The 13207-nt window shown below is 34.6% G+C and overlaps 1 protein-coding gene across 1 annotated transcript; it reads left to right on the top strand.

The window, feature by feature from the left end:
* The first annotated feature begins 548 nt into the window (after positions 1-548).
* Positions 549-9462, top strand: LOC121319731 (26S proteasome regulatory subunit 7-like). Its single transcript, XM_041257475.1, is given in 12 exon segments — positions 549-759; positions 1212-1249; positions 1601-1682; positions 5037-5136; positions 5482-5613; positions 6012-6084; positions 6258-6353; positions 6694-6858; positions 7067-7154; positions 7694-7896; positions 8111-8207; positions 9174-9462. Coding segments are annotated over 12 exon segments (1302 nt in total). The 5' UTR covers positions 549-689; the 3' UTR covers positions 9332-9462.
* The last annotated feature ends 3745 nt before the right edge of the window (positions 9463-13207 follow it).

The following is a 13207-nucleotide window of genomic DNA, read 5'->3' as shown; positions in this document are numbered from 1 at the left end:
ATAATACACCCGTTTTTGTCGTGGCACAAACTTAACGAAAAAAACTCTTTTTTTTATATATATAGTTCTACTACTGTCATTTTCATACAGAGTTTAAACACACAAAAATGTATGTCATTGATAGAAAATCATCGTTTAATATACAGTATAATTAACATATGTTGGTTATGACATTATTTTCCGCAGCGTAAAGGAATATCCGCTAAAAAGTGTCCTGCGGGCATCAGCTGAGGGCATTTGCCAAGTACTCTCATCTTTCACTTCCAGAGCTTGGCAACTCCACGAAATCAACCTACCCTGACCCTGACCCTGACCCTGACCCCAACCATAACCTTAAGAATACAAAGCCCTAAAACCTAACCCTAACTATTAAAATTCACCCGATGCCCTCAGGACACTTTCTAATGGATATTCCTTTGGGTTGCTCATTTTCCCCATTAACAACACGCCACACGGACACACAACATAAATGTCGACACCAAGATGCATAGGCATAGGCAAAATTATTAGAATAAAACAAATCTGAAACTCGTTTCCTGTTAGAGTTGCACATCTTGCCGGGAGAAGCGGAAGCGCCTAAACCTGCTGTGTAATCCTCGTCATTTAGAATCATTGGACGGGGGATCAGGGAACACTTCAGCATCAAAAGCAAAACGATTAAAAAAAATAAATAAATACATTTAAAAAACATGCCGGACTATTTAGGAACCGAGCAGCGCAAAGTGAAAGAAGAGGAGAAGGAAGATAAACCAATAAGAGGTATATCTTAATAAATGCAGTTGTGACAGTCACAAACATGTTGAGAAGTCTGCAGTACTCCAGGGAGACTGAATGCTATAATGTGATTTCTTACTAAACTTACGTTATTTCATTTAAAGTTAGTATGTATTGTTGTATGTTATGTTTAAGATGTTTAATTCTCAAAGTCTGCATATGACGTTTTATGAAAATGTTTGTCATTGTTGACAGTAGGCCTTAAGCAAGGCTGACGTCATAGGGGTAAGTCAGAGACAACCACTGACAGATAATCTTTATTTACAACATCTGACAAATATATTTATACAAGAAATGAGTGTTTCTGTTAAGGTTTGTTTAATAATGTAGTGTGTTCATAATATTACACTGTTTTTTGATTACTAAGAAAGACATATACATTAAACATTTAGTTGTTGCATCTATGTATTAAAATGTGTGCTCTTGCATTTTTCTAGCTTTGGATGAAGGTGATATTGCCCTTTTGAAAACCTATGTAAGTTAAAATGTACTACATTTAGTTCTTAACCTCACCTTTTACTATTTCGCTTTTACATGAAAATTAGGGCTTCATAAGTAATTTTTATATTGCATTTGCAATATTGTATTCTAGCAATGTAAAATGTACTAAAATACTTTACTATGCCAACCAGGAAGTTATAGGTTAGAATACATAATGATGTACGTCTTTTGTAACTAATAAACAAATTACATGACAAATGTTTCAACTAGAAGTTTTTTCCAGTGTCCTCTGTTAGACTGAGTAATATTAGGTCTCCGGTTTTGTTTTGTTAGCAATTTTCGAGTAGCTGACATTTTTATCCTATTGTCTGATGCCTCTTTTTAGGGACAGAGCACCTACTCCAGACAGATTAAACAGGTTGAAGATGACATACAGCAGCTGCTGAAGAAAATCAATGAACTCACTGGTAAGTTCATTGTAGAAAAAACACGTTTTAATATGTGTTACTTGAAACCTCAATACAGTGATTGTTGCAAAATACCTTTACTTAAACTGATTGTGTACTGTGCAGTGTTTTTTTTTTAGTTAGGTTTTTTAGTTATATTTTTAGATGTGGTTTTTATTTTATTTTAGTTGTAGTCTTTAGTTTAATTTTATTTTTTATTATGACCTTGCAATCTGTACAGGTAAAAGTAACTTGGGTAATGCCAGGCTCTCCACCTCTTCACAGTACATTCCTTAGGATAGCCAACCACAAACATGTATTGCTCAGAGATTACCATTTACTAGCCAAGTCTTGCTGTACAGCCCTGCACACAATTTAATACTAGTCAAATAGATTCTATGTGCTGGAAACAATTAGTAAAAAGCAGGCTGTTTATTTCAGCTTAATTTTTACTTAACAATTTGCAAAAACTATATATATATATATTAGCTCAAAGAGCCAGCTGCCCAAGTTTCGATATGTTGTACATATCTTTCTCAAGGGAGCCTGTGTTTGAATCAAAACATTGGAGGTATTTATAGGTGTTTGACAGCATGACAACTACTTGTTTTATATATATTACATTAAACTAACTTGTGGAAAAGTAATTAAACCATTTAATTTGTAGTTGTAAATGTTTAAGTAGAATCTCAATGCCTAGTGAAAACAAGGCATATAGAAGGGTTCAATATATAAGCAACTTGCCTGAATCAATGGTACCCATGAAAAAAAAGAAGAGAATAAAAAAATAAAACATTTCCCTTTTTCTGTACAATACAAAATGACCCTGGCTCACAGGCTTTCCAAGACATCTGGAGAAAGCATTCTGTAGAGCCATATTTATAAAGCATTTACCTTTTTGTCCTTAGTGGAAAACAACACAAATAAGTTGTAGTGTCAGTTAAATCTCTCATGTGCTAATTTAACAGTCCCTATAGGCAGTTCAAATGCTTATTTTTGACTTGGGTTGAAAATGCTTTATGAATATGGACCATATTGAAACAAAAACCTATTAAATTATACATTTTCTATAGGCTTACATTACCATTCCATATTCTGATAACAGCTTTGTCGCAAGATACATTTTCATTTCATACATGTAATATAGCAATTGTTTGATTAACTTTGATTAAAGAATTTACCCAATTTTTTCGATCTTTATTTTTCCATTCAAGCTGTTTATGCCTTTGAGAAGCCTCTCATTCAGTGAAACCACTTTATCATGTTCAACAAGCAATAAAACCATTGTTACCAACATTCTATTCATCATCAACATTCATAAGCTATACATATAGAGAAAGTTCCTCTAGACATTTAAAAATGGCCTCAAATGAACCTCAAACCGCAGCATATGTAAGTGGGTGAGTGAGAGCAGTTGAAAGCAATGCAGCAGTGCAGAAGAAACAGAAAGACAACGAGATTCAGGTGCAGTGGTGTTTAATGAGTGTGTAATTGTTTTTTAGAAAGTAATACAGTGGTGTGACAGGAGGCAGTGTGGTCCAGTGGTTAAATTCCAGGACTTGTAACCAGAAGGTCACCGGTTCAGAACCCACCTCTGCCACTGACTAACTCACTGTGTGACCCTGAGCAAGTCACTTAACCTCCTTGAGCTCCATCCTGTGGATGAGATGTTAAATCCTATTGTAAGTGACTCTGCATATAATGCACTGTTCACAGCCAACCTCTGTAAAGCGCTTTGTGATCGATTATAGATAGATTATATATAAAAGTCTCATTCCTGAGTGAAAAAACAAATCAATTAAAAATAAAAACCTGAAAAGTCTTCATTAGATAAGTATTCACCCCCTTTGCTGTGACACTCCTAAGTTAGCTCAGGTGCAACCAATTGCCTTCAAAATTCACACAATAAGTTAAATGGAGCCCATCTGTGTGCAATAAAAGTGGTTCACATGATGTTAGATTAAATACACCTGTCTCTGTAAGGTCGCACAGTCACACATACTACCATGAAGACCAAGGAGCTTTCAAAACAACTATGGGATGAAGTTGTGGAAAGGCACAGATCAGGGGAGGGATATAAAAAGATTTCAGTGGCATTGAATATCCCTTGGAGCACAGTCAAGTTGATCGTTTAGAAGTGGAAGGTATACGGCACCACCCAGAATCTGCTTAGAGCAAGCTGTCCTCCCAAACAGAGCAGCTGGGTAAGAAGGGCATTGGTCAAAGAAGCCACCAAGAGGCCAATGACAACTCTGAAAGACCTACAGTGTTCCATGGCTGAGGTGGGAGAAACTGTCCATGTGTCAACAATAGCTGAGGTACTCAACAAATCTGGCCTGTATGGAAGAGTGGCAAGAAGGAAGCCATTTCTGAAAAAAAGCCCTTGGAATTTGCAAAAAGCCATGTGGGAGACTCTGAAAAGATGTGGCAAAATAATCTGAAACAGAATTTAACTATTTGGCCTAAATACAAAGCATTATGTCTGGTGCAAACCCAACCCAGCACATCTCCCAGGTAACACTATCCCTACTGTGAAGCATGGTGGTGGGAGCATCATACTATGGGGATGCTTTTCATCAGCAGGTACTGGGAAGCTTGTCAGGGTAGAGGGCAAAATGGATTGAGTTAAATACAGGAAAAGCCTTTAGGAAAACCTGCTTCAGTTTGTAAAAGACCCAAGACTGGGACGGAGATTCACCTTTCAGCAGGACAATGAACACAGCCAAGAACACAGCCAAGGCGACACTGGAGTGGCTTAAAAACAAGAAAGTGAATGTCCCAGAGTGGCCCAGTCAAAGCCCAGACTTAAATCTGATTGAGAATCTTTGGCAAGACTTGAAGATTGCTGTCCACCAACGATCCCCAACCAACTTGACATAGCTTAACAATTTTGCCAAGAAGATTGGGCGAATATTGCATGATTCCGATGTGCAAACCTGGTATAGACTTACCCCAAAAGTCTCACAGATGTAATGTCTGCCAAAGGTGGTTCGGTTCTACCAAGTATTGACTCAGAGGGGTGAATACTTACCTACCCAAGACATTTCAGCTTTTTTTAAATTTTTCATTAACTGGTGTTTCACAACACAAATTCTCTTGCCTCTTCAAATTGTTGAGTAGGTTGTGTAAATCATAGGAAAAAATTAAAATGCATCAAGATTTCAGGTTATAACAGAGCAAACTGAACTTTGAAAATGTCCAAGGGGGGTGAATACTTACTATAGGCACTGTGTGTGTGTGTGTGTGTGTGTGTGTGTGTCTGTCTGTATATATATATATATATATATATATATATATATATATATATATATATATATATATAATATATATATTAATACTATTATAACAACCTTGAAAAACCCATTATTTGTGCAGGTATTAAAGAATCAGACACTGGATTGGCTCCACCTGCACTTTGGGATCTAGCAGCAGACAAACAGACACTTCAGAGTGAGCAACCATTACAAGTTGCAAGGTAAATAAATAAATGAATGTAATCTGCTTTGTTTATTTATTTTTAAAATATTTGTTTTATTACTCAGATTGATGCATTGTTCATGGTTGTAGCAGATAAATACAAGGATTAAATTAATTAATTTTTTTTTTAAATTGGTATGTTTTTTTTTTTTTTTACAAAAGTCAGATTTAATAGGCAGAACAACTGTCGTATACTGTGATAATGTTAAAGACAACCTGGTAACTTCTGATGACCTCTGAAAACGAATAGTTCCACAGTGAAAGCTTCATAGCAGAAGCTGCATAATTTACTGTCTCTGTTACCCATTTAGCCTCGCTAATCATAAGCAAACTCGTTTCCTAGATGCACCAAGATCATCAATGCAGATTCTGAGGATCCAAAGTATATCATCAATGTGAAACAGTTTGCAAAGTTTGTGGTGGACCTGAGCGACCAGGTAGCCCCCACTGACATTGAAGAGGGGATGAGAGTTGGGTCAGTATTTTTAAATAGTTTTATTAGATTGTAGGTCTGTGCATAAATTACACACAAGTCTTCTGGTAAAATAATGGTATATTTTATAACCTAATTTTAATTATACTGTTTGTGTTGTGTACAGGTATATAGCTAATATAAACCTTTCTGCTGCTATCTAATCAATAGAATGCAAACATGTATTTTTTTCTGAAAATAGGATTTTCTAGAACTGTTGGCTAAAAATGTTGGAATGGTTTTCATTGTAAGTCTTGCCATGACTATGTAACTTACACCTGAAGTATTCATCATCAAAATAAAGTAAAAGTATTACCTGCACAAGGGGGCACCAGTGTTTGAATTATAAAACTGATTTTGTTCTAACATAAATCTAATCCTCCTATGTATTGTTTTTTTAGTGTTGAATAAGTACCAGATCCACATTCCATTCCATTACCCCCTAAGATTGACCCAACTGTTACTATGATGCAGGTAAGTGCAGTTGTTTTGTTGGCATTTTTTAAAATATTTTAGTTTCCATAAAATATTCATCATAAATACAAAGGACTGATTCATATAGAACATTCTGATCATTGTGGCATGAATAATAATGTGCTTAATTACATGACTTAACAAAGTGCTGACTTCAATCCCTTTTCATCCAGGTGGAAGAGAAACCAGATGTGACTTACAGTGATGTTGGAGGTTGCAAAGAGCAGATTGAGAAGCTGAGAGAAGTTGTTGAGACTCCTTTGCTTCATGTATGGCAACTTTTTGTTTTTTATTATTTCAAACAGTTCTTAAGCGCAGATTATGTATTCATCAACAGACAAAAAAGCAAATTTCAAGAAACTTATTTGGAATACGAGTGTAATTAAAACCGTTATTGCATATAGAAAATGAGGGATTGCAGTTGAACATAACTCTGATTTCAGACAATTTCCTGCAGGTTACAAAGTGATTTGGAACAGTACATCTATGCATTTCTAAAACTTTCTAACCCTCTAATTCCAAACAGCAAGCCTGCCTGTCATGCTTTGCTAGTTCATTCATTTTGTTCAGTGTTCCAAATATGCTTTTTTTTTTTTTTTTTCTATAAAGCCTGAACGATTTGTTAACTTGGGTATTGAGCCACCAAAGGGAGTGCTGCTTTTTGGCCCACCTGGCACAGGAAAAACTCTGTGTGCCCGAGCGGTAGCCAACCGCACAGATGCCTGCTTCATCAGAGTCATTGGATCAGAACTTGTACAGAAGTATGTGGGAGAGGTAAGACTGGTGTTCTCTCATGTAACATGTAGACCATTGGGTGGGGGAACTGAGGAGATGCCTTTAGATTTCTGGGGTTCCTTGTATTGTTAAAAAAACAAAAAAAACCCAAACTCTTATTTCTGTAATCTTGCAGAAGAAATATTGTTTATGGTTTCCAAAAATACATTCCTAAAGTTTAATTACATTGCTTATTATTTTCATTCAGGGTGCAAGAATGGTTCGTGAACTGTTTGAGATGGCTAGAACTAAAAAGGCCTGTCTTATATTCTTTGATGAAATTGATGCAATTGGAGGTATGTGCTTTCAGTTTCATCCTGTGAAATATACAATATGAATGTGCAAACATTACTAAATGTTAACCGAGTATTGCCTATTTTATGTAATAACGGTATAACTCCACAGAATGATTAGTAAAAGCCTTTAAATTGTGTTTGGTTAAATTAAATATAAAGTATACACTAAATACAAACAATTTCATTTAGAACCTTTAATCCGTTTTAAATGTATGAATACATTGTTAAACAAACTGGATGCATTTGTCCTGGAATTCTAGTTTAGAAATAAAAGAAACTGAATAAATTAAATGAAAAAATCTTCAACTGGAAGTCTTCAAAAGGTATGAAGAAATACTTTTTTGTCATTTTAAATGTATTAATTTTGTTTCAGTATTTCTAATTGTATCACTGTTGAGTGGTTAATGGATGATATATCTACTGGAGTTTCAGTAAAAGGACAAAGTGATTGGAGTAAACTATTATAATTCTGCTCTGTGTCTCTATAAACTGGTAAGTATTCTTGTGTAGAGTGTCTGTTCTTTTGTGGTAATACCCAGGTGCTCGTTTCGACGATGGTGCGGGTGGTGATAATGAGGTCCAGCGTACCATGTTGGAATTGATTAACCAGCTAGATGGATTTGATCCCAGAGGAAACATCAAAGTTCTCATGGCGACCAACAGGCCTGACACTCTGGACCCGGCTCTCATGAGACCTGGTAGACTGGACAGGAAAATTGAATTCAGTTTGCCAGACCTCGAGGTGGGTGATCCCAGTGTTGTCTAGCAAAGTAATAAGGGAGACCTTTTGCTTTAATGCAGGTGTTGAGTAGCACTAGCAATAACAAACAGTCACTTTTCATTATTCAGATGCAGGGGTTGATTAAAAAAAAAAAAAAAAAAACAGCAACATCCTCTTTGTTACTGAATTGCAATTCTGCAAGTCTTGTGTTATGTTAAACGTTTTTGTTTTTCAGGGCCGTACTCACATTTTTAAGATCCATGCTCGGTCAATGAGCGTTGAGAGAGACATTAGGTTTGAGCTGCTGGCCCGGCTCTGCCCCAACAGCACAGGTAGGATTTTTTTTTAAATATGTGGACAGAGATGGAATATTGCAGTTTAACTGTGATCACCTTTGGTCGGTGTATTACCTGAAAAAATAACCTGTTAGGTGTTTACTGCATATTCCCAGCAACAGAGTGGAGGTGTCTGTACGTATTTATTTATGTTTCTACCTGCTTATGTATTAGGGATGGGCACATCTAAACCTTTATTTGAGTAATCGATTAGAGAATTGTTAATATAATTACTAATCATATAGTTTTATATTGCAAATGAGCTGAACAGACCCATTAACGCTTTGCCTGCCACTGCAGCAAAGCATATTACTATAAATAAACATTTCTTCCATTCTATGACACTAAATTACTTTAGTTCATGAAAGTCAAAGATTTAACCTATACTCTGTACTACATTATTTGTAAGACTTCATGTACAGCAGCATGTATACCAGGATCAGGAGGTATATACTGTATTTAATATGATGTTACTTAATGTAAACATTTTTGTAATCTCTACATTATGCTGCCTTTAATTGCTATTTGGAAATTATGCAGAAGTTGGTCTTTATGCATACTTTATTTGTATTATACTTTCTGGTCAAAAAAAGAGCTACTTATTGAAACATTGTCAAATAGTAACACTATTGTTGGTTTTTTTTTTACGTATTACTTAAATTTTGGTATTATGTAAGCATTATTTTGTGTCAGTGGCACGCTGATGAAAACTAAGTGTAATCGTTTAGTAAATTAAGTGTATACGACCATTAAAATATACGGAAATTCCCATCCCTAATATGTATTTCACCCTGCATATACAGTATCTGGTGAACTGTATCCAAACAGCTATTTATTTGATCTAGAGTTACACATATATGGGTGTAAATTATTTCAAGCACTTCAGTGTACATGCATTGATGTTGTCAGTAATGTTCAGGAGGTATATACAAATCGGGTATCAATTTAAAATTTTTGTTGCAGGTGCTGAGATTCGCAGTGTGTGCACAGAGGCTGGAATGTTTGCTATTAGAGCTCGAAGGAAAATTGCCACAGAGAAGGACTTCCTAGAAGCTGTGAATAAAGTGATTAAGTCATATGCTAAATTCAGTGCCACCCCAAGATACATGACCTATAACTAATTGGCTGGGATGCCATTAAAAATAGAATTCTGGATGAACTTGTCCCTTTTTCTTGTTCTGTAACAGTCACAGTAAACAGTACTCTTAATTTCATTACATTCAGTTTGTTTTTCAATAAAAATCTATACAATATAAATAAATGTTCAAATCATCAGTGAATCTTCAGGCTATTTTTCAAATACAAATGCTTATCCAATTCTTGTCAAATTATTTAATTTTACTGTGAGTTCAGAGACTCTAAGGATACATAAAACTTGTCTGGATGTATGTCACACATTTGTACATGTGCATATAGTGGATTCAGAGACAGGTAATCAAGCTGCACATATTTTAAATTTGTAACTGCAAATATGCAGTCACAGACAAAAGTTTTGTCACCCTCTACTTTATAAATATAAGCATGCAGTGAACAATGGCCACTAATTAATGACAAAGACCAAATTACTAAATTTACTAAAAAATCTTTGTAAAAAAAAAAAAAAAAAAAAAAAAAAAAAAAAAAAAACAAACAAAAAAACTTCAAATATATGTTCTTGACAAAAGCATTAGCAACTTTAGATTAAAAGGCTGTACACATTTAGTAGAACAAATTAAATATATTGATTGACTGAAAACCATTACACGGTAACCAAGCTGTACTATAAAGTCGATAGGCAGAAAAATAGGTCATTGTTTTGCACATCTGTTAAAGGTGGTTTAGGCAACACAGTAGACAATGTTCAAGACAAAGCAGTTGGATTCACGTTTGAGAAAAGAACTCAGCAAACTACAACAAAGGCTACAGCTACAGAACAGAATCAAACATATGGACTACCACAATCCCAAAATCAGCACTAATCAAGAAGTACAACAGAACAAATTCAACTGAAATGCTTGAAAGAAGTGGACAGCCAAAGATAATTAGGATACACGAGGTAGGAGAGTCGTCAGAGCAGCTACAAAAAATCCAAGATTAAAAGCCAAGAATTTAAAGATTTAGAAGCATCAGACATAAGTGCATGAAAGAACTGTACAAAGGACTCAGATCACAGAAGAGCCAGCAATATACACAAACCTCATTGCAAACCACATCTAAAATCCAAGTCAAGAAATATGAACAGGAAACGGTCACATTCAACAAAATTATTTGGTCCGATGAGTAAAATATGAAAAAATGGACCACAGTATGTTTGAAGAAAAAAGGGAAAAGTCTTTAATGAAGAAAACCTTGTACCTACAGTTAAACATTTAGCAGGGACTGGAGACATTCATGTGAAGTTCTGTACAAAGATGATATCTGCACGGAGGCTGATTGGCAGACTGCTTTATCTTCCAATGCAACACGACTTAAAGCGTATGGTGAAGGCAACTCTGGAATTCTTGAACAAACGAAAATAAAAGTTCTGGAATGGCCTTTTTAATCACCAGATCTCAATCCAACAGAAATTCTTTGGACTGATCTGAAAAAAAGCTGTAGCCAAGCATTGTGTATCCAATCTGTCTGAGAGGAAGGAAAAATACAACAAGAAGATTTCACCAACAAGATGTAACATATTAGTTAAGAATTATCATCTGAAAGCCATAATAGTCGGTGCCGCCTAATCGGGATTGCTGCTTAAATGGAATATAACTCCGGGTGACGGTTCTTCCTAATGCTATTTATGTCGTTTAATTGGGATACAGTATTTTCAAATGATAAACGGAGATCGCTCTTCAGAACAAGACAGGATGCGTAGCACAGTGTAGTGAGTAAGTACGCTATGACTTGCGTAAACCAAGGTATTACTCTTGGGAAGGAGGAGCTGCCTGAGGTTTCTCAGGCTGCTTTTGCAAAGAAAGTTAGCGTGTCAACATCACAGGTGCGATTTAATAATAATAATAATAAAAAAAACAAAACAAGGACTTGTATTTTAAATGATGTATTTAACATTTAATCATAATGTGATGTGATTTCATTCTTCTTTTCATTAAGAAAAAAGAGAGTGACTACGGTCATCTCAACTGCCTCTAGTTTAATTGGGAAAGCTGCTTATTCGGGATATTTTTCCTTCTCCAGAGGCATCCCGATAAAGCGGTGGCGACTGTAAAAGCAAAAGGAGGACACATGAAATAATAAAGCAGGGGTACCAATACTTCTGCAATCAGCTTGAGTGTTTTTGTTTTTCTTAAAAAGATTTTGTTTAAACTACCAGAAATTGTGTATTATGTCATATTAATTAGTGACTAATGTCCACTAATGCCTGTATTTAACATGTTTCCTTGAATTAACTTATATTAAGTGTAGGGTGCCAATACTTTTGTCTTGTTACTGTGTGTATATAATAAATATACTATATTAATAATACTACCGCTAAATCTATCATAATAATAATATTCATTTATAATGGTATGGGCATAAATAATTGTTGAGCATGGTTAGTGAATTTGCACTACTAGAACATACCAAAATGAAAAGCAAAACAATTTTAGTCATGTAATATATTCTGTATCATAAATCACAACAGTTGCTTTATATAAGTTTTATATATTTGTAAGTTTCTTCTTTTTGCTTATTTATGAACCACTAGACTTAACTTGAAATGTGTGTCTAAACTTATTGCTAAAGTTTATTTTTAGCATTATATAATTTTGTATCACTTGCTTCTAATCTAGATACATATCGATCTATCTGTGAAGGAATTTTAATTTACCAAAATAATGCTACATTCAATCAAAAGTTTTTAAATGTTTTATTTCGTTAGCTTCAACACAATATTTGGTTAATATTAACATAAATGCACCAAACAAATTATCAAAACACTTTCTTTAAATTGAACCTTAAACATGTTGAATCAAAAATATATGTTTTTACAAAAACATTATATTGATTCTGTTGAAGTAAGAACACATTACGGCACACAAAAATAGAATACACAATACTGCACATTATACCAGCAGTAGGGAAAGTTTTTTTGTTTTGTATAAATTTGCACACGCATAGCTCTTAGAATTTGGCAACCCTGAATTATAAATAAAGATTAAAATCCTTAAATATGGCACTCCCAATTGACACAATTAATTCCAGTAAGCAAAACAACTGCATTTTTGTCTCAAACAACAAGCTATTGATGAAGACTTTGTAACGACTTTACCAGTCTTTAAAACACACAAAAAAACAAGCTCTAAGTAAAGCTTCATTTTAAGCAGCTAATAAGTGGTTGTATATTAAGTGAAAAACTAGACCTGTTAGAAAAATTACAGTACATAATTAGACTACAGAGCCCAAGGAAGCTGCCTGAAAGTACAGCATAAAAACCTTACAGCTCTCTATTAAAAATAAATCTCTCTCTGTTCAGTATATCACATTATAGTCAGTGTAATCAGATGATTGCATCATAAAAGATACACAACTGTATAGAATATTTTTTCAATACATTATACTGGAATGTTTTTAATAAAAATAGACAACTGAAACCACATCCCTGCTTTAAAAAAAAAGAAAAAAAAAAAAAAAAAAAAAAAAAAAAAAGATAAAGGTTTTCAAAACCCAATTTTAAATTAACGTGAAATTTGTCTAATTGTTTAACAAATAATACTGGAGATGCAGTCTGACTGTGTGATCTACGTCTAGATGCAGAGATGAGTTCCATTTCACCATCTTAGTTACTCCAAGGGGTCAACAGATCCTTATGATGGCGTTCTGTACCAGATATCTCATACATGTGGCACTTGGGGAAGACAAGGTCTAGGAGGTGCCAAGGGATCAAAGAATGTTCTGTTTGCTGAGATCCTCCAATACGGTTCCTGTTTGTTAAAAAGAGACATTACAAATTCATTCAGTTCATCCCAAACCTTTTAACTGTACATGCAGACACAAACAAGTTATTTAAAAAGCATGCACACTGATATATGAACTGT

The sequence above is a fragment of the Polyodon spathula genome, chromosome 8, assembly GCF_017654505.1.
Source record: "Polyodon spathula isolate WHYD16114869_AA chromosome 8, ASM1765450v1, whole genome shotgun sequence".
In the NCBI taxonomy this organism is placed as follows: Eukaryota; Metazoa; Chordata; class Actinopteri; order Acipenseriformes; family Polyodontidae; genus Polyodon; species Polyodon spathula.
The sequence above is the reverse complement of the archived record's forward strand: the minus strand, read 5'-3'. Positions and strand labels throughout refer to the sequence as shown.